This window comes from Triturus cristatus, chromosome 1_1 (genome assembly GCF_964204655.1).
Source record: "Triturus cristatus chromosome 1_1, aTriCri1.1, whole genome shotgun sequence".
NCBI classification, from domain to species: domain Eukaryota; kingdom Metazoa; phylum Chordata; class Amphibia; order Caudata; family Salamandridae; genus Triturus; species Triturus cristatus.
In genome coordinates, this window is record NC_140579.1 from 992,661,114 (window position 1) to 992,685,626 (window position 24,513).

Here is a 24,513-nt window from a genome sequence, read left to right on the forward strand (position 1 = left end):
TTCTAGATTTTCTCTAAATATTTCCCATGTTTGACATCCTTTAACTTTTCAACACGTTTCCTAAATTCATTGCTTCTTGCTTTCAACCCCCCTCCTCAATCTTCGCCTCCTCCCCATGCTTATGAAGTGGCTTGTCGAAAAGGAAACATTAGAACCAACACAGAAATACACAAAGTCTGTTTGCGAACTGGACTGGAGTGTAGTCGGGACTTCATTGAATGAGGGGCTGGGTGGCATCAGTATGCCCTCTTTTTATTTCAGCAGTGCTTCTGGTCAGCACCCCCCTGGCTCTTGCAGAGGGGGTATGATCCCAGCATGAACCCAGAAGCCCAGGGTGCTGACTCTGCTCCAGCCCTATAGGACATTCATTGCATATCTTGATTTGCAATGCAATAGGTCTCGCATTTACGAGAGTTTAAACTATTGTAATTTACAATGCCAATAGCTCAAACTCTCATAAACGTGAGACCTATTGCATTGTAAATGCTTGTTTCATTGTGGCAAGGGTTTCTCCCCCATAGAAAAGCATAGGGTTACATTATAACACCTTATAATGCATAGCCTAAGTTTGGGAATAGCTAGAACAATTGTTCCAGTATTAAAACTAATAGTAATTTAAAATCCAATCAATGGTCAAGTCAGATTTAAATCACTATTTTGGAAATGACACTTTTAGAAAGTTGCCATTTTCCTTCATGAAGCCTCCAGTAGGCATTTTCTGAGTTACTGCCCAACTGTCACCTGGTAGCCTGCTGGCCCCCTGCAAGGAGGTATGAATGGCTCCTAGGAAAGGGAACAAAAGGGCCTTGGCTGGAGGAGATGTGCCCCACTCCTGACAGGATGACTTAGGGTTGTGCCCACAAATTGAACAAGCTTCAAAGGGGGATCTCCTGTCACAGGCAGATGTATTTCACACCTGGGCCTGACCCTGAAATTTTCCAAATAGCCAGAGTGGCACCAATCCCAGTGGGGGAAAACCTTTTCCAGAACTGGTTTGCAGGGGGAGTTTCTTATTTCCCTAGACACACCTCAGGGGTGTGAGCAGGGGAAGAAATGTTCGGCCATGTTGGGATTTTGGCAGAGCAGGGCACTGTGGGATTGCCTAGGGCCAAACCCCCAATATATTTTTCTAATTGATTGGCATTTTAGGGAAAAGCAACAGAACACCAACTGAGGGGAAGGGGGTTGGAGGGGCACGGTATAGAAGCAAATAAGAGTACAACTGAAGACATCAAATTGATCTACCAGTAAAGGGATATATTTAGGAGGGGGGCAAGGAATGTACCATGCAGTGCATGACATGGTTCAGAGCTAGTGATAAAGGAGAATCTCAAGTACTGTGGGAGGGGAGGGCCCAGAGGGTGAAAATGGAGGTAAAAAGTGATAGTCGCGATATAGATCTGCAAAAGTGTTGAGGCTGCATCTGCACGCCCTTGCCCCGGCCTCCTCGTCTTGCAGAGGCAGTAGTAGAGGAGTGTGTAGAGTTGCTCCTAGTAATTCTTTCCCTATTAGGCAGGGAGACTGCCCTTTCCACAAGCTAGTTCCAAGCATAAAACTTGCACATCTGAGAAACTCCTTCAGAACACCTCTGGACCTATGGGAAACAGAAGAAGGACTGCAAATGCTGTTGAACCTGTGAAGAAAAACCCCAATGACTGGACCTGCTCCCCACTTGTACCCAGGACAGAAGATTGGACTCCAAAAATAATTGGCTAACCACCTGTTCAGCTTCAGGAACACAAAAGCTGCAAGAAGCCCACAACTTTGCTGTGCCCAGATGACCAATTCCATCTGAATTTGCCCTGGACCCTGGTTGTGGCTACTAGGAGATTGAGTCCTAGCTCCCATGTGGTACCCAAAAGGCCCTAGACCTGGTGTTAGGGAGTGCTCTTTTTCACTTCACAATTACAAGACTGGAAACTAAGAAACTTTTTCTGAACTTTTTGTAAAAGAACCACCAGGAGCTACCACAGGTGAGCTACCGAGCCACAGCCGCCGCGGTTGAAAAGCCAGTCGGACTCAACTTTCTGGTTTGCCACTCTGAAACGATCGGGTCTAACGCCCAGCAGCACCCTGTCAATGGCAACACCTTCCTGGGCCCAGACTTCGGACGTCGCATGCTTTGAGCTCTCCTGCGGTTGATGTCGAGAGCCTCAAACTTCCCCCCCCCCTCCCCCCCCCCCCCGAGCTGAGGCACCCACTGAGGTCCTACACTTCAAAAATGCTATGGTCAATGAGCTTGTCTTCGTATCCGGCCGGCACCCGGCCCATGATGACCTTGTCAAAAATAAAGTTTTTCCAGAAAAACAACTAAGTCAGAAGGTAAACCACAAGGAGGAACCTGGTCCCTGCATCCGACTTGTGCTCCATTGCGGTCGGCCATAACTTTTGACTATGACTTGGTCTAGCGAAACCAGTTAACTGTGATTTCTGCTTTTTGGTGCAACAAACATCTAAAACTTTGAAAAATCCTGTCCTGGTTTACCTACATCAGATTTTTGTTGTTATAGTGTCTATTTGTTCATTAACATTTTTTCTATTTTTATAAATTGAAATGGGGTTTTATTGTTGTGTGTTTTATACCTTTTAACTTTTTTAGTACTGATAAATGCTTTACACAATTTATCTAAGTCTATGCTTCAGAAACTAAGTGCTGAGATCAGGTTTAAATGATTGAGACCTAACTGGACCTAGTAAGGAATAGTGCCATTAAAACTTGAGGATGATTAACATCCACTTCAACTAATAATCCAATTTCTCACATCTGGCCTTGACAAGCTTCCAATTACTGCAACAATCATTAAAATTCTAAAGTAATACCATTTGAAAATGCCGCCTTCTGCAGGTGGTGTGTGAATGTTTTCAAAAATAAAAAAAGGTAAAAATTACCCAGCTCAAAAATAAGCACAAAACTAAATGAAAGCAGAACTTGAAGCAAAGGCACAGAAGCCTTACTAACATAACATATAAGAAAAGAACATATAACAGCGTTATGTACAGCTCTATATTCCTATGTATCTTATGTTTTTTTGGGACACGTAAAGCTGGCGAGACAGCCAAACCTGCCTGTATGCCAGACCTAAATAGGTGCCAGGCCCATCTGGTTTCTCAAACAATGTGGAAGAAATGAAAGGATTCACAATTCATGAAGGCGTGGCATGTGTTTGGCTCTTCACAGATTAAATAATCAGTTTAAATAGGATCGTGTACATTTTTCCTTAGCACCGGTTTTTATTTTTTCGATTATGCAAAAACCCTTTAGAAAGTTTATTCTGCTTTCGTCAGGCACTGTTAAGCATTTAAAAAATATTTGTTTTATGACTTACCCAGCGTCGCTGCTGTTTCCACAAAGAAGAGCATCACGAGCTCCCTCCAGAAAATAGAAATTCTCTTTCCCGTTAAAAAACACAAACAACAAATAAATCAGCATATTTATAACATTGAATATTGTTTGTCATTGTTTCACATTCACAGTTTTAGTTATGGTCATTTACCAATGACAGCGAAAACTAGACAATAAGGATTTTAAAAGATCATGCACAATATCAGAAATCTCATTAATAACAAAGCCTCTGCCTTTTGAAATATATCCTTCGGATTTCCTTAGTAGAAAGAGTCATCAGTATATTACTCCAATATCTAATGAAGGGGCTACGGTGCACTTGTACACAGTACAAAGGAGTGGTTTACAGACCAGATGCAGAAAATAATGCATGCAGAGAGGGGTGGCAGGTGAATTCAGGGGTAGGGCTATTTATAGTGTTGAGATATAGTGTTCTTGGAAAATGTGAGTCCTCAGCTCTTTCCTGAACTGAGGACGGATGGAGGCAGCCTGATTCAGAGAGTAAACTGCTGCCCCTTGCCTAATGTATGTTTGCGGATGCATATAGATGCATACAGAGAAGGGTACACACCTACAATTCCTAGCTAAGATTACATAAAATACTTTTGTCGTAATGTACATGAAGAATATTTACATAGTTTCGAGACTTACACATATTTTGCTAATCCTGCATGCCTGTACCCCTAGCAGTGCATATATTTCATTATCCAACTGTGAGAAGTTGGCCTGGCATATGCTGTCCACTAGTTATAGTAGGCACCTTGGACCAGTCCAAACAACCCTTATTGATGATAGGTTTAAAGACGACCTTTATTGAAAGCTATCCTAGTGGTAGCTATGGAGCGCAGCCTTCAGGCAAAGTCTTGAAGGAGTGTAAAGCAGCTTGGTTTACCAGATTATAACCTCTTGAATTACTAAATGAAAGGAGAACCACACCAGGTATATATACAATATATGTATTTATTTCTAAACACTCACTACTAATCTCTTTATGAGATTAGAGTCCAAGATGCACAATAATACAGTTCTAAAACATCAGCAAAAAGTGGGGGTAACTATAAGAAGCAGATCCTACTCTCCTACACAACCCCCCACCCCCAAACATAAGGACATTAAACTAACCTTGACCAGTTGAGTCTTCATGTTCTAAGTCGAAATATCTGGAGAGTCCATCTGCATTGGCATGGTTACTCCCAGGTCTATGTTCCACTGTATAGTCCATCCCCTGTAGGGAAATGGACAACCTCAAAAGTTGGGGGTTTTCACCATTCATCTGTTGTAGCCATAAGAGGGGCTGTCTGAGCAATGAAGTGAGTGCCAAATAAGTATGGCCTCAACTTCTTCAGAGCCCAAACCACAGCAAAGGCCTCCCTCTCAATGGCTGACCAACGTTTCGCTCTGTGGGTCAGCCTTCTGCTAATAAAAGCTACTGGCTGATCCTGACCATCATTCAATTGTGATAACACAGCCCCAACCACTAACTCAGATACATCTGTTTGAACAAAGAATTATTTGGAGTAGTTAGGACTTTGCAAAATGGGAGCAGTGCTCATGACCTGCTATATGTCATCAAATGCCTTTTGACAGCTGACTGTCCACTGAACTTTCTTGGGCATTTTCTTAGAAGTTAGGTCATTCAAGGGAGTCACTATGGATCCATAACCTTTTACAAATATTCTATAGTACCCAGTCAGGCCAAAGAAAGCTCTGATCTGAGTCTGGGTCGTTGGAGCAACCCAGTCCATCATGGTCTGGAGTTTGCTCTGCAATGGTTGAACCTGGCCTCCACCCACAAGGTGGACCAGTTATACAACCTGACTTTGCCCTATCTGGCACTTAGTGACCTTGATAGTTAGGCCTGCTTTTTGCAGGGCCTCCAAAACATTCCTCAGGTGGACCAGGTGATCCTCCCAGGTGGAGCTAAAGACAGCAATATCATCTAGATATGCTGCACTATAAGCTTCCAGGCCTGTAAGGACTTTATTCACCAACTTTTGGAAAGTGGCAGGTGCATTCTTCAAACCAAAGGGCATCACCACAAATTGGTAATGCCCACTAGGGGTAGAAAATGTATAGTCCATCCCCTGTAGGGAAACGGACCACCTCAAAAGTTGGGGGTTTTCACCATTCATCTGTTTTAGCCATACGAGGGGCTGTCTGAGCAATGAAGTGAGTGCCAAATAAGTATGGCCTCAACTTCTTCAGAGCCCAAACCACAGCAAAGGCCTCCCTCTCAATGGCTGACCAACGTTTCTCTCTGCGGGTCAGCCTTCTGCTAATAAAAGCTACTGGCTGATCCTGACCATCATTCAATTGTGATAACACAGCCCCAACCACTAACTCAGATACATCTGTTTGAACAAAGAATTATTTGGAGTAGTTAGGACTTTGCAAAATGGGAGCAGTGCTCATGACCTGCTATATGTCATCAAATGCCTTTTGACAGCTGACTGTCCACTGAACTTTCTTGGGCATTTTCTTAGAAGTTAGGTCATTCAAGGGAGTCACTATGGATCCATAACCTTTTACAAATCTTCTATAGTACCCAGTCAGGCCAAAGAAAGCTCTTATCTGAGTCTGGGTCGTTGGAGCAACCCAGTCCATCATGGTCTGGATTTTGCTCTGCAATGGTTGAACCTGGCCTCCACCCACAAGGTGGCCCAGTTATACAACCTGACTTTGCCCTATCTGACACTTAGTGACCTTGATAGTTAGGCCTGCTTTTTGCAGGGCCTCCAAAACATTCCTCAGGTGGACCAGGTGATCCTCCCAGGTGGAGCTAAAGACAGCAATATCATCTAGATATGCTGCACTATAAGCTTCCAGGCCTGTAAGGACTTTATTCACCAACTTTTGGAAAAGTGGCAGGTGCATTCTTCAAACCAAAGGGCATCACCACAAATTGGTAATGCCCACTAGGGGTAGAAAATGCTGTCTTTGGCTTTGCATCATCAGCTAGTCTGATCTGCCAATAGCCAGCTGTCAAGGCAAATGTGCTCAGAAACTTGACTGAGACCAAAGTATCTATAAGCTCATCTGCCCTTGGGATTGGATGGGCATCAGTCCTAGTGACTGCATTGAGACCCCTGCAGTCTACACCAAACTTCATCTCGCTCTTGCCATATTTGGTGTGAGGTTTGGGGACTAAGACTACTGGACTAGCCCAAGGGCTATCTGAGGGTTCAATGACTCCAAATTCCAACATCTTCTGGACTTCAGCCCTGATACAGTCCCTGACATGATCAGGTTGCCTGTAAATCTTATTTTAAACAGGCAGACTGTCCCTAGTGTCCACTTCATGGGTGCACCAAGAAGTCTGACTTGTAGTCAGTGAGAACATATGTCTAAACTGGCTGAGAACTTTTCTGCCATCAGTTTCTGGCTGGACAGTGAGGCTGCCTGCCAAGGCTACACCATCTACTGATCCATCATCAGGGTTCTGAGAGAGCAGATCAGGGAGTGGATCACTCTCTTCCTCCTGTCCCTCATCAGTTGCCATGAGCAAGCCCATGTCAGCTGTGTCGACATATGGCTTAAGCCTGTTGACATGGGGGGGGGCGTGGCCGAGCCGAGCCGCAAGATGGCCGCTGTGTAACGGGGCTCTGCCGGCCGAACGCAATATCCGAAGGCCCATCCGTGCATGCCTCCTGGTCTGGGCAGACAAAGTTGCGGCGCGTGGTGTCGGCGATCTGGAGACCCGGTGGCAGCTTTCGCGGCTGGAATCGTGGCGTATTCCCGGAGAACTGGCCCTGCGCTGCACTGGCGGCCCGCCCACATCGCGCCTGCCGGCCATCGCCGCTACGCAAGTCCCCGGTCGCTGGACTTCAGCCCGGCGCGTGGGGCGGAACAGCAGTGGGAACCTGCGGCGCTGCTGCAGCCGTAACCTGTGAGGCCTGATCGCTACTCCGAGACACCGGAGCGAAGGTGAGCTGGCTGCCCCCTGAGGGTGACGCTGCACGGGGGGAACTGCGTGGAGACCTGGAGAAGCCTGTGCGCTGCGGAGACGCCCGTGAGTGTTGCCTGTGCTGGTGCTCCCGCCGGAGTGCGGACAGCGGCCGACGGTACCCGCGGTGGCGGCGTCTGCCTGGCTGCTGCGGATCTGCGTGGCCTCGCTGCCTGCCTTTTGATCTGCCCGCCCTGCACAGAGTGCGCTGCCGGCTGCGGATGTCCGGAGGAGGCGACAAGCCAGACCTGGGGTGCCTGATTATACCCATAGCGGCCAAAGGACACATGCTCTGGGCAGAGAAACGGACATAACGAATTGCTGCGTGCGCTGGGGGCCTGCTGGGCCCGGACGTCTAGCTGGCGCTGCGGCCGTGACGGGGGCCGCGGGGGGCGGCCGGTGACGGCGGACCTCGGGCGCCTGCGGGGCCTACCTGTGTGGCAGTGTACAAATACCTGGAGTGACTGGCTGGGGCTCACCCCCCCTCCCCCCCGGGCCCCTCCTGAGGAGTCTCCCCTGCAGGACCATGGGGAAGCCGGATACTAAGCAGCCGAGGCTGCAGTTCGAAAGGAAATCCACTCGGAATGTTGAGGTGGAGCCGGCCTCGCAGACGGTGGTCCCTGAGACGCAGTTGGACCCCCCGCAAGAAGACGACATAAAAAGTATGTTTCGCGATCTCAAGGGCTGCCTGAGGGAGATTGACACCAAATTAGACTCAATGGCACAGCGCATGGAGGGCATATCGCGCACAGTCGATCAACATGAGGAGAGGCTTGCGGCGGCGGAGGCGCGGATCGCGGACTGCGAGGAAGGCCACAGTGACACCCGGGAACAACTGCTCCGCATGGACAAGGTCCTGGAGGTAATACGTGGGCGCAACGAGGATTTGGAAGCCCGCTCCCGCAGAAACAACGTGCGTATTATTGGAATTGCGGAGTCCACAAACATTGGTAATATGGAACAGTTCCTGGAGGGCATGTTCCGCGACTTGTTTGGGGCAGTGCTGTCGGCAATGTTCCTGGTCGAGCGTGCACACCGAACGCTGGGTCCGCGCCCGGTGCCGGGGGCGCCGCCGCGACTGATCCTTGCCCGAATTCTAAATTACCGAGACCGAGACACCATACTGCGGCTATCCCGAGAAAAAGGCGAGCTCACTTTTCAGAACATGGCCATTTCCCTATACCCTGACTTTACGCAGGCTGTGCAGGCGGCACGACGCGAATTCATACCGGCCAAAAAGATCTTCCAAAAAGTGGGGACCAGATACGCCATGCTGTACCCTGCCAAGTTGAAAATTCAGCACAAAGGGAAGCCACTGATCTTCACAGAGGCGAAGGAGGCGCTGAAATTTGCAAGAAAAGCAGAACGAACGCACGGGGAGCTGCGTGTCGATCGTGCGGCATCCCCGGTGGACCGGCTGAGCGATGTGGTATGAACCGACGGACATTTCTGAGGACCCTGAACTCCTGCATTGCTGCGTGGCACCCTGAGACTCTGCTGATAAGTACACGCTACTCTGCTTACTGTCCGTGTCCTGATCACTGCGGTGGGTGGGGGGTGGGGGGAGCGGCCGCCGAGGCCGGTGCCACACGGACCACTGATGCTTTTGGACTCTAGGGTGGGCACCGCTGCTGTTCTGGGCGATGCGCAAATCATTGCCTGTTATGTTTGGTCTGCTTGTGACTTTGGAAGGCAAAAATGTTCGGCCACCCTATCGATTTCAGATGGGGTAGTGTGCCGGTAACCCCACGCCCTCGAAGGGATGATTCCCGTGCAAATGCTCTGTTTTTGGGCTAGTTTTGGGAGGGGTACTGTATCTCAACCTGATTGGGGGGTTGGAGTGGGAGGAGGGGAGGGGGGGTTTGTATTGTTTGGTATTGTTGAACTGCAGCATTATAATGTCAACTGAATGATGACACAGTATTATCCCTGACCACACACACTTTCCAGTTAAATGCGAGACATGCTAGGATAGGTCTCTTGCCATCTGCTCTGCCCCTTACACCGCAGATAGACACACTGCTGCGTAAGACACATCACCCATTGCATCACTGACCGTGCTGCGCTGCCTGACATGGAATATTCGCGGTCTCAACGACCACCGCAAGATCCGATTGACTCACGCGCACTTGGCCAGACACCACATCGACATTTGTCTCTTGCAGGAGACCCACCTGCTACAGACAGCTAGGGAAAGATTGCGACATGCCAGGTGGGGTGAGGTGCATACGTCCGGCTGCTCCAGCTATTCCCGGGGGGTGGCCATATTAATTCGTAGGGGCCTGCCCTGGCAAACATTTAAAGTGCATGCCGATTCGGATGGACGGTATTTAATAATGCTGGGGAAACTGTTTCACAAGCAGATAATACTAATTAACACTTATGGTCCTAACACGGATGACCCTAGTTTCTTCAGGACCGTCTGGCTCAAGGCGCAGTCACTTGGCGTAGGAGAGTACATATGGGGAGGAGATTTCAATGCGGTGCTCTCGCTGGACCACGACAGGGAGGGGGCGGCGCGCACACATCACCCACGCACGGCGGACCTTCTTCGAGGTCTAATGGAGGAATACAACCTGCTAGACTCGTGGCGGATATTACACCCCGAAGGGAGGGAGGGCACATGCTTCACCCCACACAGGAAAGCGTGGTCCAGATTGGATTTTTGGCTACTAACCCCGCATGTCCATGCTTGGACGTCCGACGTTCACCACAGAGCGCGCACCCTTTCCGACCAGTCTCCGGTTGAACTGGTGCTACAGGTCCCCAAACCGTACATCACACCATTCACGTGGCAGTTGCCGGCGCAGGCCCTGCTGGATCAGGTTTTTCGTGAGGAGGTGCACCAACACATACTCGACTATTTTGAACTAAACACGAACTCGGTGGCGTCTGTGGGCATCCTATGGGATGCATTCAAGGTGGTCATCCGGGGCCACTGCATTGCGGGGCAGGCCAGAGTGCTGAAGGACATTAGAAATACACTCCAGAGACTGGAAGGCCGCCTACATGCCCTAGAAATACAGTACTGCTCTGACCCCTCAGCGACCACACTAGCGGAAACACGCACCACACTAACGGAATACCAAACTGAGGCGGATAGAGAGATTAAATTTTTACATAAACATGCAACGGCGCGCCGGTATGGAGAGGGGGATCGCCCGGGCAAAACACTTGCCCAATTGTTACGCTCGCAGAGAGGCTCCTCATACATTCCCTCCATCGAAACGTCGCGGGGAGACAACGCGTGCTCCCCTCCGGAGATCCTGGATACATTTCGGTCTTTTTATAAAGCCCTATACCGCTCCCGGGGAGTGCCCACGTCGGAAGACCTCTCCGATTACCTAGACACGGTTCAGCTGATATGGTTTAATGCGCACCAAAAAGGGTACTTCGATCGCCCCTTCACACTAGAGGATGTAAAGGAAGCATTGGGGTCCTTGGCACCCGGCAAAGCGCCGGGGCCGGATGGCCTGCCAGCGCAGTTTTACAAGGAATACGCTGACCTCCTGGCCCCCCGGCTGCTGGCTGTATACGCTGAGGCAGTTGAGACTGGTGTACTCCCTGCGACGATGAGAGAGGCTCTCATTATTGCCCTCTTAAAGCCCGATAAGAATGCCCAGAAGTGCGACTCGTATTGGCCATTGTCCCTAATAAACACGGATGTGAAAATATTCGTTAAAATGCTCGCTTTGCGGCTACAGCCGGTGTTGCCACTCATGATCCGCCCAGATCAGTCGGGATTCGTGCCAGGCCGCTCCACGGCCCACAACTTACGAACCCTTTTTGGGGTACTGCACTATTTAGCCCCTCACGTCAAGGCCGCGGTGGTGCTGTTGGACGCCACGAAAGCGTTCGATTCCCTGGAATGGGGGTTCCTATTTCCATTGCTACAGCGGATGGGGATCAGTGAAGCTTTTATCCGCTATATTAGACTGCTCTATACCACCATCACTGCCCGTGTGCGGGTGAACGGGCTTGTATCCGAACCCTTTGCTATTAGCAGAGGCACGAGGCAGGGTTGCCCCCTGTCACCCCTACTGTTCGCGATTGCCACCGAGCCTTTAGCGGCCCGGATTAGACAGCACCATGTGGACAGGGGCATCGGATTTTCATCACGGGCATTGACCATTTCAATGTACGCAGATGATATTACCCTTTATGTAATCGACCCACAAGATAATCTCTCCCCCATGACGAGTGAATTGATAAAGTATGGCCTGCTGTCGGGAGTGACCATAAATTGGGAGAAGTCGGTCATCCTGCCTCTGACGGCTGGGACACCCCGCTTCACGCCAGATTGCCCGCTGGAATGGGCGACAGGTCCGGTACGCTACCTGGGGGTATGGATTAGCACAGACATGCAAACATTGTGGATAGAGAACTATGGGCGGGCGCTGCGGTGGATAGAGGAAAGGGTCAGCCGATGGAAACACTTGCCCCTGTCACTGGCGGGTAGGATAGCTGTGGCCAAAATGGTCATCCTGCCAAAGCTCCTATACTTATTTGTTAACGTCCCACTACCCTTGACTAAGCGTTTTTTGAACAAGATATGCTCGCTGATGATCGAACTGGCGTGGGGGGGAAAACAGCCGAGGGTGGCCTGGGAGACCCTTACTCTTCCACAGAGACAGGGAGGTATGGCGGCGCCAGACTTTACGCTGTATGCTTACTGTGCACAGGCGCAATTCTTGCACTATTGGGTGCATCCCACGCTGTTTCAGCCGCATGTGGCGATAGAGGCGGATATGGTGGCCCTGCTACCGCTCAACACTGCCCTATATGCGCCGCATAAGAGGAGGCGAAATGGAATTGACATGGTACACGCGCTTAAATGGGCCTGGGACGGGTTGCGCCGCCGGGCCAAGCTGGACCTCCTCTACACTACATCGGTACCTCTGCGCGGGAACCCCATGTGGCCCCCGCTGCAACGCATGAAAACTGGGGAACACGCAACGTCGCGCGGCCTTCACACGGCGGGGGACATCTTCCCTGATGATATGTTCATCACGCTGGAGCGAATGTGCGCCGCGGAGGCCCCAACGATGCTTGATACCCTGCTCCATTATCAGCTTCGGCATACCTGTCAGGCACTATTTCCTACATTCCCGGAGCCACCGCCGAGCCTGCTGGCCCTGGAGAATGTACTGAAGGTAGAATCAGGGCGCAAACTAATTTCCCGCTTATATGGGCGCATGCAAAGTGATCATCCAATAGTGACCCCAGCGGCGCGCGGTATGTGGAGTGCTGCATTGGGTGTTGACATCACTGACGCTCACTGGGATCTATGCTGTAAAATGCTTGAGACCCTGTCCCCTAACTATAGACTCCGGCTGATACATTTCAAATACATACATATGACATATCGCACCCCTAGCAGGCTTCATCGTATTGGCTTGAGAGATACGGACAATTGCTGGAAATGTGCTGCGCGCGGAGCTGCTTTCTTGCATATGGCATGGGAATGTCCCATGCTGGCCTCCTTTTGGGCCGAGGTCATGGAGCTGGTGTGCACCATCACTGGACTACAGATTCCATGCACTCCGCAGGCTGCGCTACTGGGGATCTTGCATATGGTTAAGCCTAAACATCGTCGGCTGCCAGCCATGCTCATTTTGCTTGCCAAGCGGCAGGTGGTGATGCATTGGGGGGCTACCACATCACCCACCATTAGGGAATGGATTAAAAGTGTAGTATACTGCCAGACACAACTCACCCTATACTGGGAGCTCCTGCCGGCACGTACACGACCAAAGGACATATGGGAACCATTCACACATTGGTTGGCTCACACGACGCTTCAAGCACTGTAGAATACTGATCTTCACGGCAGATGGCTGGGAGGAGGCGGACACCGGAGTGGAAAATGGGACACTGCAATTGACGCTTGGGGTGTGAGGGTTACTAGGGGTGTGTGGGGGGCTGAGGTGGAGGAGGCGTGTGACTATTTCCGAGCACTAACGAGTGGACACCTGTCGGTCCTCTGGATAACATTGCGGGGGTGGGGAACTGTCTCGTCAATATTATAACCTATGCAACCTGCAGTAAATTGTATTTGTTTTGTTGTTGAAAATGCAAATAAAAAGAAATTTAAAAAAAAAAAGCCTGTTGACATGGAGCACCCTATGGGGGCTCCTGGGAGTTCCTAGGTCCACCAGGTAGGTAACCTCTCCCTTCTGCTCAAGTATGGTTAGGGGGTCACTCCACTTATCTTGAGGGCTGCTGGGGCCACAGGCTCCAACACCCACACTTTCTGCCCTGGCTGATAAACAGTCAGCACAGCCTTTTGGTCATGCCAGCTATTTAGTAATTCCTGGCTAGCCTCAAGGTTTTTAGTTGCCTTCTTCATGTGCTAAGCCATCCTGGAGCGAAGACCAAGTACATAGTCCACAATATCCTGTTTAGGGGGTTTGAGAGGTAACTCCCATCCCTCCTTCACCAGACACAATGGACCCCTAATTGGATGTCCAAACAGAAGCTCAAATGGGCTGTAACCAACCCCCTTCTGTGGAACTTCCCTGTAGGCAAATAGAATGCAGGGCAAAAGTATGTCCCATCTACGCCTAAGCTTTTCTGGGAGACCTTTAATCATGCCCTTTAGGGTTTTGTTGAACATTTCAACTAACCTATTGCATAGTGGGTGATAAGGGGTGGTAAATTTGTAATTTACTCCATACTCCTTCCACATTGCTGTTAAGTAACTAGACATGCAGTTTACACCCCTGTCTGATACTACTTCCTTAGGGAAATCCACTCTGGAAAAGATTCCAAGCAGGGCCCTTGCCACCACAGGAGCTGTAGTGGTCCTAAGGGGAATGGTTTCTGGGTACCTAGTGGCATGATCCACCACCACCAGTATAAATCTGTGCCCAGATGCAGTATGAGGATCCATGGGACCAACTATGTCAATCCCAACCCTCTCAAAGGGAACCACCACCACAGGTAGTGGTATCAGGGGGGCCTTTGTTGTACCACCTGCCTTACCACTGACTTGACAGGTGACACAGGAGCGACAAAACTCCTTGGTGTCTTCAGACATGTGGGGCCAATGAAAATGAGGGACAATTCTGTCCCAAGTCTTGTTTTGGCCCAGGTGTCCTGCTAAGGGAATATCATGAGCTAGTGTCAATAGGAAGCCCCTGAACTTCAGAGGTATAACCAACCTCCTGGAGGCACCAGGCTTGGGGTCTCTACTCTCTGAGTACAGGAGTCCATCATTCCAATATATCTTATGGGTTCACTAGCATTCCCAGCAGCCTCTTCAGCAGCTTGCTTTCTGAGGGGTTCAAGAGAAGGGCAGCTCAGCTGCTCCTGGCTCAGATCTGCCCTGGAATGGCCCCCTGTCCCCAAGAACTCCACCTGGTCAGGTTCAAGCTCATCTGGGACAGTTCCTTCTTTAGGCCTGAGATCATCTCCCTCAAGAGACTGATCTGCTTCCTGAGGCAGGGGGAAGACACTGCCTTACCCTGCTGCTCCTTTTCTTGTGAGGCACCTGGTCCATTCTTCCAGGATCCAGGGCCCTTCAGCTTTTGACATTTTTGACTGTGACCTGGTCACAGCAAACACATGTGCAGGGCTTCCCAACATTTCTGCATGAGTCCTGAGCTCTACTTCAGCCCAAGCTAAAGTTTCCAAATCCTTGCCAAGCAAGCATTCAAAAGGGAGGAGGTCTGCACTTACCACAACTTTCTTAAGGCCTGTTACCCCTCCCCAGGAGAAATTAACTGCCAAGGAATGGTCTGTCCTGACATTGCTAGCATTGGTCAAGTATGATCTGCTCAGGAGCCACAAGATCTTTTGTCACCATGGTGACACTTGCTCCTGTGTCCCTGAATGCCAAAGCCTCTTTTCCATTGATTAAAGGCTGCTGTCTGTATTTGCCCAGATTACTGGGACAAAAAAGGAGGACATATCCATGCCTCCATCACAGATCAGTACAGCCTGAGTTGAAACTCTGACTAGGCCAGAGTCCAACTCAGAACCCAGGGTTAACCCCACTACACCCTTATGCTGAGTACCACCACTTGGAGCTGAATTAGGGGTAACAGTTGCCTTAGGGGCAATGGTGGCTGGAGTTAAGTCTTTGAACTTGGTACAATCACTTGTCCAATGGGTTTACTGTTTACAGATTTTACACCATGGTTTCCTTTGGCCTTTTCCTTTATTAGATTGGGACTCCCCACCAGATGAACAAGTTACTTACCTTCGGTAACGATGTATCTGTAAGAAACATTAGTTAGTTAGATTCCTCACCTTAGAATATCCACAGGCGTCAGACTGGATCCGGAAGATATTTCATCAGCAATACCCCTTGCGTGTCGCTAGGCGTCGTCTGCGGCTCCGCGTCCGTCGTCGGCGTCGTGCGCCGGAATGATGTCGTCGGAGTACTTAGACGCCGCCCTCGCGCGCTGACGTCAGTTCTTGTACATAGCTTTCCACGCCAGGAACGCAGAGCCATGCAAGAGACCGACACTGGTGCCAAAAAATCTAGGGCCCTGAAAGGGATAGCCTTAACCCTAGATGTCAGTTCGCAGAACGGGGAGGATGGGTGGGTCGGTGAGGAATCTAACTAACTAATGTTTCTTACAGATACATCGTTACCGAAGGTAAGTAACTTGTTCATCTGCAAGAAACACGTTAGTTAGATTCCTCACCTTAGAATAGATACCCAAGCAATACCAACCCCGGTGGTGGGTCTGCGAACCAAGATCACACCAGAAAGTCCTGGAGGACAGAACGGCCAAAGAAGCCATCCCTCCGGACTTGGCTGTCTCGGCAATAATGCCTAGCTAACATGTGCAGCGAAGCCCACGTCGCCGCCTGACAGATGTCCTGCAAAGGGACTCCCCGTCCCAAAGCAGTAGTAGCCGCCATGGCCCGAGTAGAATGGGCTCGCAGCCCAACAGGAGGGTCCTTTTTTGCCAAGGAATAACAGATTTTTATACACAAAACGACCCACCGGGAGATGGTCCGTTTGTGCACAGCTTTTCCCTTCTTTGCACCCACGTAGCCAACGAAAAGCTGGTCGTCCACTCGGAACTGTTTTGTGCAGTCCAAATAAAAGGAGAGCGCACGTTTTGGGTCCAGACGGTGGAGCCGCTCTTCCTCTTTGGAAGGATGCGGAGGCGGAAAGAAGGTGGGCAAGGTGACAGATTGCCCAAGATGAAAGGGGGTCACCACTTTCGGTAGAAAGGAAGGACGAGGCCGAAGGACAACCTTGTCCGGGTGAACAGATAGAAAAGGAGGCTTGGACGATAGAGCCTGGAGCTCACTCACCCGTCTAGCCGAGGTGATGGCTACCAGGAAAGCAGTCTTAAGAGGTAGAAGACGAAGAGGACAATTGTGAAGAGGCTCAAAGGGAGCGCACATCAGGAATGTTAAGACAAGATTCAAGTCCCACTGAGGCATTACGAAAGGGACAGGAGGGAACGTGTGAGTAATGCCTTTAAGAAAGCGTGACACTACAGGGGACTTGAAAAGAGAGGGCTGATCAGGAAGCCGTAAGAAGGCAGAGAGGGCAGCAAGATAACCTTTCAAGGTGCCCAGGGCAGAGCACTGCCGGGCCAAAGAAAGAAGAAAGTGGAGAACCTCAGAAAGAGGGGTGGAAAGGGGATCCACAGCCTTTGCTGTGCACCATGCAACAAATTTGTTCCACCGGCAGGCGTATACCGTCTTCGTGGAGGGACGCCTGGCTGCCAGAATGACATCACAGACTTCAGGAGGCAAGTCAAATGGCATCAACTGCCGCCGCTCAATCTCCACGCATGGAGGTGGAGGCTGGACAGGTTCGGGTGGAGGACCGTCCCCTGCTGCTGCGACAGAAGATCCTCCCGAAGGGGCAGACGTATCGGAGGATCAGTCAACATACTGAGTAGCTCGGGATACCAGTATCTACGTGCCCAATCCGGAGCCACCAAGATGACTTGGGCCCGGTCGCGCCTGATCTTCTTCAGCACTCTGGGCAGAAGTGGTATAGGCGGAAAGGCGTACAACAAACCGCAACTCCACTCGCGATGAAAAGCGTCGCCGAGCGAGTGCCGCCTTGGAAATTCCAACGCGCAGAACTGCTGACATTGCGCGTTCTCGTCGGTGGCGAATAGATCTAACCAAGGCTCTCCCTGCTGCTGAAAGAGACCTTGCGCCACCTCGGAGTTCAGACGCCATTCGTGATCCATCATGCACCGGCGGCTGAGTTCGTCTGCTCTGGCGTTCAGAGAGCCCGCCAGATGTTGAACCACCAGGGTGATGCCCTGGTGTTCCAGCCATGTCCAGAGGCGCAGAGCCTCCTGACAAAGGGTCCACGACCCCACCCCGCCCTGTTTGTTGCAATACCACATGGCGGTGGTGTTGTCCGAACACCTGCACGACACTTCCCCGGACAGAGGGAAGAAAGGCTTTCAGTGCAAGTCGGATCGCTCTCAGCTCCAACAAGTTGATGTGGAGGCGAGACTCAGCTGGAGACCAGAGGCCTCTGATCTCTGCCTCTCCCATATGGCCACCCCATCCCAGGAGGGACGCATCCGTCACTACGACATGCTCCGGTAGGGGTAGGGAGAGGCTCTTGCCCGTGACCCAATCGCGGTCCGTGAGCCACCACTGCAACTGCTGTGCAGTGCCCTCCGAGATCAAGACATGGTCGGACAGGTTGCCGTGATGCTGGGCCCACTGAAACTTCAGGTCCCACTGCAGAGCCCGCATGCGCCGCCTGGCGTGATGCACTAGTAGGATGCAGGAGGCCATCAGACCCAGAAGCCGCAACACTAGCCTGACCGAAACCCAGGATAGAGGCCGAAAGATGGGAATCAGGGCCTGTATATCCCGGACCCGCTGTTCCGGTGGATGAACCCGGAACTGCGCCGAATCGAGAACCGCTCCGATGAAGAGGAGCTTCTGAGAGGGGCTCAGGTGTGACTTCGGCACGTTGATGGAAAACCCTAGCAAATGCAGGAGATCCGCCGTAGTCTGGAGGTGGGAGACGACTGTCTGGGGCGAGCCCACCTTCAACAACCAGTCGTCGAGATAGGGGAAGACTGGAACCCCTGATCTGCGCAGATGAGCTGCGACCACCGCCATCACTTTCGTGAACACCCGAGGGGCACTGGTAAGGCCGAAGGGGAGCACGGTGAACTGAAAGTGCTCCTGACCCACCGTGAACCGCAGATAACGCCAGTGGGCCGGCAGGACAGGGATATGGAAATATGCGTCCTGTAAGTCCAACGCTACCATCCACTCTCCAGGGTCTAGGGCAGCTAGAACCTGAGCCAAAGTCAACATTTTGAACCGTTCCTTCCTGAGGAAGGCATTGACGTTCCTGAGGTCCAAGATAGGGCGTAGGCCTCCTTTGCCCTTCTTGGGAACCAGAAAGTAGTGGGAATAACAACCACAACCTACTTCTGGGCTCGGAACGCGCTCGACGGCCTCCTTGGCCAAGAGGGCCGAAACTTCCTCTTGTAGAAGATTCAAATGATCCTCCGAGATACGGTGGTGCTGCGGTGGCATGGCTGGAGGGGTCGTCTCGAAGGGAAGGGAGTAGCCCCTTCGGACGATTTGCAGCACCCACCTGTCCGAAGTAATGGTACGCCAGTGGAGCAGGTGATGGCGAACCCGGCCTCCCACTGGTGAGGAATGGGCCTGAAAGCTCGGACTAGGAAGACTTTGAGGCGAATGCTGCCGGGGTGGATGTGGACTGACCGCGTTGTCCTCCAGTACCGCCTCGGCGGAAACCACGTCCGCGACCGCGTGCAGGCTGGTTCTGCGGCTGGTGGCTATGCGGACGTGAGGAGGTGCCCCTTCCTTGGCCACGAAAGGAGCGAAAAGCGGAAGTTTGTGGCCGCGGGGCCGAGAGGCCCAAGGACGTGGCCGTAGCCCGGGAGTCCTTGAAGCGAGCCAGCGCACTGTCCGCTTTCTCACCAAAAAGGCGAGCGCCATCAAAAGGCATGTCCATGAGTGTGCTCTGGACATCCCCTGAAAAGGACGTGGACCGCAGCCAGGCGTGACGTCGAAGCGCCACCGTGGTAGAAATCGCCCTACCCAGCGAGTCCGTAGTGTCGAGTCCACATCGGATTGCATGGCGTGCTGCATCTCTCCCATCGGCCAGAGCCGAGGAAAGCCGCGCCGGGCATCCTCCGGGCACAGTGGTAGCACAACCTCCACCGTATCCCACAGAGAGTGGGAATAACGGTCCAAGAGACAGGCGGTGTTCAAAGACCGCAGGCCCAAACTGAGCGAGGAGAACAGCTTCTTACCGAACTGTTCCAGTCTCTTGGAATCCTGGTCCGGAGGAGCGGACGGGAAGGAGGATTGGGAGGTAGAGGCCTGGATAACCAGACTCTCGGGGTGGGGTGTTGGGACCGAAAACTGGGGTCGCCCGGAGCAGGGCGGTGACGCCTGGCAACGTTCCTATCCACAGGAGGGACTGTGGAGGGCTTGGACCAGGTGCCCTGCAGAACGTCAGTGAGGGCCTCATTAAATTGCAGCAGAGGCTCAGTGGAGCATGCGGCAGACTGAAGCACCTCAGTGAGGATGTTACTCCTCACAGCCACGGCAGGCAGCTCATGCCCAAGGGCTGCGGCCGCCTTGCGCAGCACCACAGAAAAAGCTGCACCCTCCTCCGAAGCCACAGTCGGAGGAGAGATGAATCCAGTGTCCGGTGAGGTATCCAATCCACTGGCCTCCCCCAGTTCATCTGCCCAGTCCTGAGAAAGTTGCCCCTGAAGGGCCATAGGGTCCTCAGACCCCTCCCATTCGCCCCCGTCATCCGATTCCTGGTAAACAGGAGGAATGATCGGAGCCGGTCGATAGACAATATGTGTCTCTAGCGCGTCGGATGCGGCGTCGGGCGGCGCCGCATCGGCGTCGGGACCGGACAGGGGCTGAACCTGGGATCGACGTCGACCGGAGTCGGGGGTGGTACCGGTGTCGGCGCCGGCAGAGGAGGCGTAACGAGGTCGACCGGCGTCGACAGGGGCCCAGGCTCGGGCCCCTCGGGGACCTGCTGTGTCGGGGCCGGAGCCTCCAACGGCGCCGGGGCCGGAGCCGCCGGCACGCGAGGTCGCCCAGTCGAGTCCGCGGGGCCCGAAGGCGTGCCAGCGGGCGTCGACAGCGGGGCCAGGCTCCTCATGGCCGAGAGGAAGGCACTGACCTCCGCCGGCGTCGCGTCAGTCCCAGGGACTGGCGGGTATGGGGACTTGCGCGGAGCCGTGCGGGTGGAACCACCCGGACCCTCGGCCGAGTCGCGCGACCGGCGAGGGGAGTCCGAAGAGCGGTGTCACCTCTTGGACTTCTTGGAGTGCTTCGACTTACCCGAAGACTTTGAGCCAGACGAGCGACGATGTCAAGTGCAGCTCCGCGACCGATCCTTGGACCTCCTCCTGGACCGGGATCGAGAGGGGCGCGGAGCCGAGTGGCGAAGCTCGAGAAGCTTGCGGGACCGCTCCCGCCTAGCTTTCGAGGTCAGGGCCATACAATCGGAGCACGACTCCGCATCGTGGTCGAGGCCCAAGCAGTACAGGCACCGGCGGTGATGATCGGTCTCCGACATCAGTCGGTGACAGTCGTCGCAGGCCTTGAAACCAGGCATCCTACCAGCACCAGAGTTGAGAAGTGACCAAAAAGAGTCGAAAAAGTTAGTCAAAAATTGACTAAAGGGGTAGCTCTCCCGGATCGGCGCTTACTGGCGCGGAAAAAAGAACTGACGTCAGCGCGCAAGGGCGGCGTCTAAGTACTCCGACGACGTCATTCCAGCGCACGACGCCGACGACGGATGTTGAGCCGCAGACGACGCCTAGCGACGCGCAAGGGGTATTGCTGACGAAAAATCTTTCGGATCCAGTCTGACGCCTGGGGATATTGTAAGGTGAGGAATCTAACTAACGTGTTTCTTTCAGATGCAGATTTGTGGGGCCCTTGAGAAGACTTCTGGTCTTTACCCTTGTCCCCACCCTGATCAGAGATTTTGGAATCCTGCTTTTTGGAGTCACCAACTTGGTTCTGAACCCTCTGTCTCACCCTGGTTCTGACCCAATTCTTGGGGAGAGGTCAGATCAGGTACTGATGCAACTGTTGATTTTGACAATTAAGGATCTGCTCCCTCATAATCAAATTGTATAATCCTTTAAAATCACACACTTTACTGCCAAGTAACCAGCCCTCCAGAGCCTTAGTAGCACAATCTACAAAGTCAACCCAGTCTTGAGTCTGTGCCTTTTGGGTGTCTCTAAAATTCAACCTGTACTGTTCAGTGGTTAGGCCAAACCCATCTATCAGTGCACTCTTCAAGACTTGGTAATTGTCAGCATCGTCTTCTCTTACAGTGAGGAGCTTGTCTCTTCCTTTGTCTGCAAAGGAGAGCCACAAGATTGCTGCCCACTGCTCCCGAGGGACCCTCTGTACTTTACAGGCCCTTTCCAGTGCAGATATCCATTTGTGGATGTCATCCCCACTCTGGTAGGGAGGGACAATCTTGTTCAGGTTCATATGGTCGTGAGTATGATCTATACCTCTAGGGACACTGTTGCTGCCACCATGGGGCTCTAACTCCCATCTATGTGAAGCTCTCTGGAGCTCCAGGGATTCCCTATCCAATGCCAACTGTTCCCTCTTTATCCTAAGCTTAGCTTCTTCAAACTGGATCAGTCTGCATTTTCTCTCATAAAAGGACTCCCTCTTCTGGGGGAAAAATGGTCCTATGAGAGACAGTGGTCCCTCCGGATGCACAAGAGTGATTAGACTCCAGTGAAGGAGGTCTTGATCTTCTTGGCACACCACCAACCCTTCCAGGTGGAGTATAGAGAGGGCCACTGAGGTCTTCTCCCTCACCTTCAGGATGGATTGGATTTTCCAGGTTAGAATCATCTTTCTTGATCCTCCTGGTCAGCTTCAGAGTCATGGTCATAGGTGTTGTCACCTCTTGGCCTTTCCTCTTCTGCTGTCCCACCCAACTTGCCTATCTCATAAGACCCTGGGGTCTTTCTGAGGTCATCTAACAGCAGTGCCTCCATGAGGCGTTGAGTGTTTGCACTTCTCCCTGTCTTCAACTTCCCAGCTGTACACGTTCCTAAATTCCACGAATGTGAGATGGTCATACTTGGAAGTCAAGGAGCCACTGGCTTCAGGCCTTGAAGACATACTAGTGTAGTGAGGTGTTGCACCTACCTAACCTAGTGGGAGCTACTAGACTCTATTGAGTTGGGGAAAGGGATGTGCTGGTCCCTTTGCTAACCCAACTCCAAGTTCAGTAGAACTTACTTTATTCTAGACTTGATTTATATGTACCTATGTACCTATAGTGGTTTTCAGTTAGTCACTCAAAGAGATTATCTGGTAAAGCAATAGCAAGCTTGAATCCAACCGCTGCACACCAATGTGAGAAGTTGGCCTGGCATATGCTGTCCACTAGTTATAGTGGGCACCTTGCACCAGTCCAAACAACCCTTATAGATGATAGGTTAAAAGACAACCTTTATTGAAAGCTATCCTAGTCGTAGCTATGGAGAGCAGCCTTCAGGCTAAGTCTTGAAGGAGTGTAAAGCAGCTTGGTTTACCAGATTATAACCTCTTGTATTACTAAATGAAAGGAGAACCACACCAGGTATATATAAAATATATGTATTTATTTCTTAACACTCACTACTACTCTCTTTATGAGATTAGAGTCCAAGATACACAATAATACAGTTCTAAAACGACAGTAAATAGCACAATATACAGTGGGCCCCAGGAGTGGACCAAATCATAAATTGAGAAAGTGGTATAAGAACCACGACTTGACAGTGCCTAGAGCGCGTAGAATCGCTGGGAACCCAAGGAAAAACCCAAGGTAGTGACACAGGAGACCCACGGGGGACGCATGCAGTGTGAGAACACAGGCACGAGCCCCGTACTATTCTATGGGAAAGTCGCGGTTGGAATTTTAGAAGTTAAGGACACTTAGGAAAGGACTTTCAGCAAACCCCTTTAGACTTAGGGGGTTCTAGGGCCAGCACTCACAGGAGCACCGGAGTACTCGAGTTACCTCACCAAGGGAAGCTGGGTGCATAGGTGTCAAATGGTGTCGGGAATCGTCGTTGATTTCAATGGCAATCTGCTGCAAAGTGCTGCTGCCGGGACGGAGAAAAGTGTGCGGTGTGATCCAAGCCTGGATCGAAGATCAGAAGAACCTGAAAGCAGAGAGGATAGAGTCTGGGTCACTTGCCAGTGACCAGGGGCACGATAGACGAATGCCCACCGATGTCGGGTGTTTCAGGTGCGAAGAGGTGAAGCTTGACTCTGCAGCCACGAGGACCAGGAGGCGTCGACGATGACCAGGAGCTGGATTCGAGCTGTCCCACGAAGGATGTCGAGTGCTGCGGTGTCGGTACCCGGATTGGACCCAACAAGCATTGGCAACCCACGCAGGAAGAGAAAAGATGATTCGGTGCGGACCAGCAAGGTCCTGGGGACTCCCCAAGCAATGGAGAATCAGGGCACGTATGGAGCCAAATTAAAGTTAAAGTTGCCTTCACAGGGACCCACCAGTCGAGAGACCAGGGATCGCGAAGGGACCTCGAGAGAAAACACAAAGGGCCAGCTCACGGAACACTCGTGGAGTGTAGGCGGGCAATCTTTGGTACAAATGCTGCTCGGGGTCAGAGCTACAAGAAACCCAAAGCTCAGCTGCAGGAGTCGTTGGAAAGCTGATGCTTCTGCAAATGATCGCAGTGTCCAGGGGTTCGAGTTGCACGGTCGCCACGAGGGATACGGGCCTCAGACTTGCTGTGGGCACTGATCGACCTCTAAAACCACGGAAACCCACCTCCTGTGTTGCAAAATTCTTCGGAATCCGGCGGGAGCTTCGGAGATGGAAACCGGACAGATGCGTCTTTGGTGCCTGCCTTGCAGGGGAGTAACTCCGTTACTCCAAGGTCTTCAGTCATCTAGTTCAATGTAGATCGTCGAACTTCCAGGATTCAGTATCAGAGTTTTGTCCAGGTGTAATCTAAAGTCCTGTTGCCAGGGGTTCCTATCTTATACCCAAGGAAGGGATGGGACAAACTCTAGGGACCCACCTAGGGGAGGGTCAGGAAAGAGGGGTGGCTACACCCATTTCCTTTGTCCAGTTTCGCGCCAGAGCAGGGGCTGGTAGCCCCTGCAACCGGTTTGAGCTGGAATATGCACAGGGACACCAAATGTGCCCCCAGTGCAGACTTCAAAGCACTCTTGGAGTGCACCCACCCAGCCCCAATACACT

The 24,513-nt window shown here is 51.8% G+C and overlaps 1 protein-coding gene across 3 annotated transcripts in view; it reads right to left on the reverse strand.

The window, feature by feature from the left end:
* The window catches only part of LOC146871423 (sodium channel protein type 4 subunit alpha-like), a 1,828,482-nt gene that overhangs the window by 1,117,489 nt on the left and 686,480 nt on the right, over positions 1-24,513 (reverse strand). For all 3 annotated transcript variants that reach the window (XM_085651070.1, XM_085651071.1, XM_085651069.1), the window contains one exon: positions 3,327-3,390. In XM_085651070.1, the coding sequence (XP_085507196.1) occupies positions 3,327-3,390 (64 nt within the window). The remainder of the gene's footprint in view (positions 1-3,326; positions 3,391-24,513) is intronic.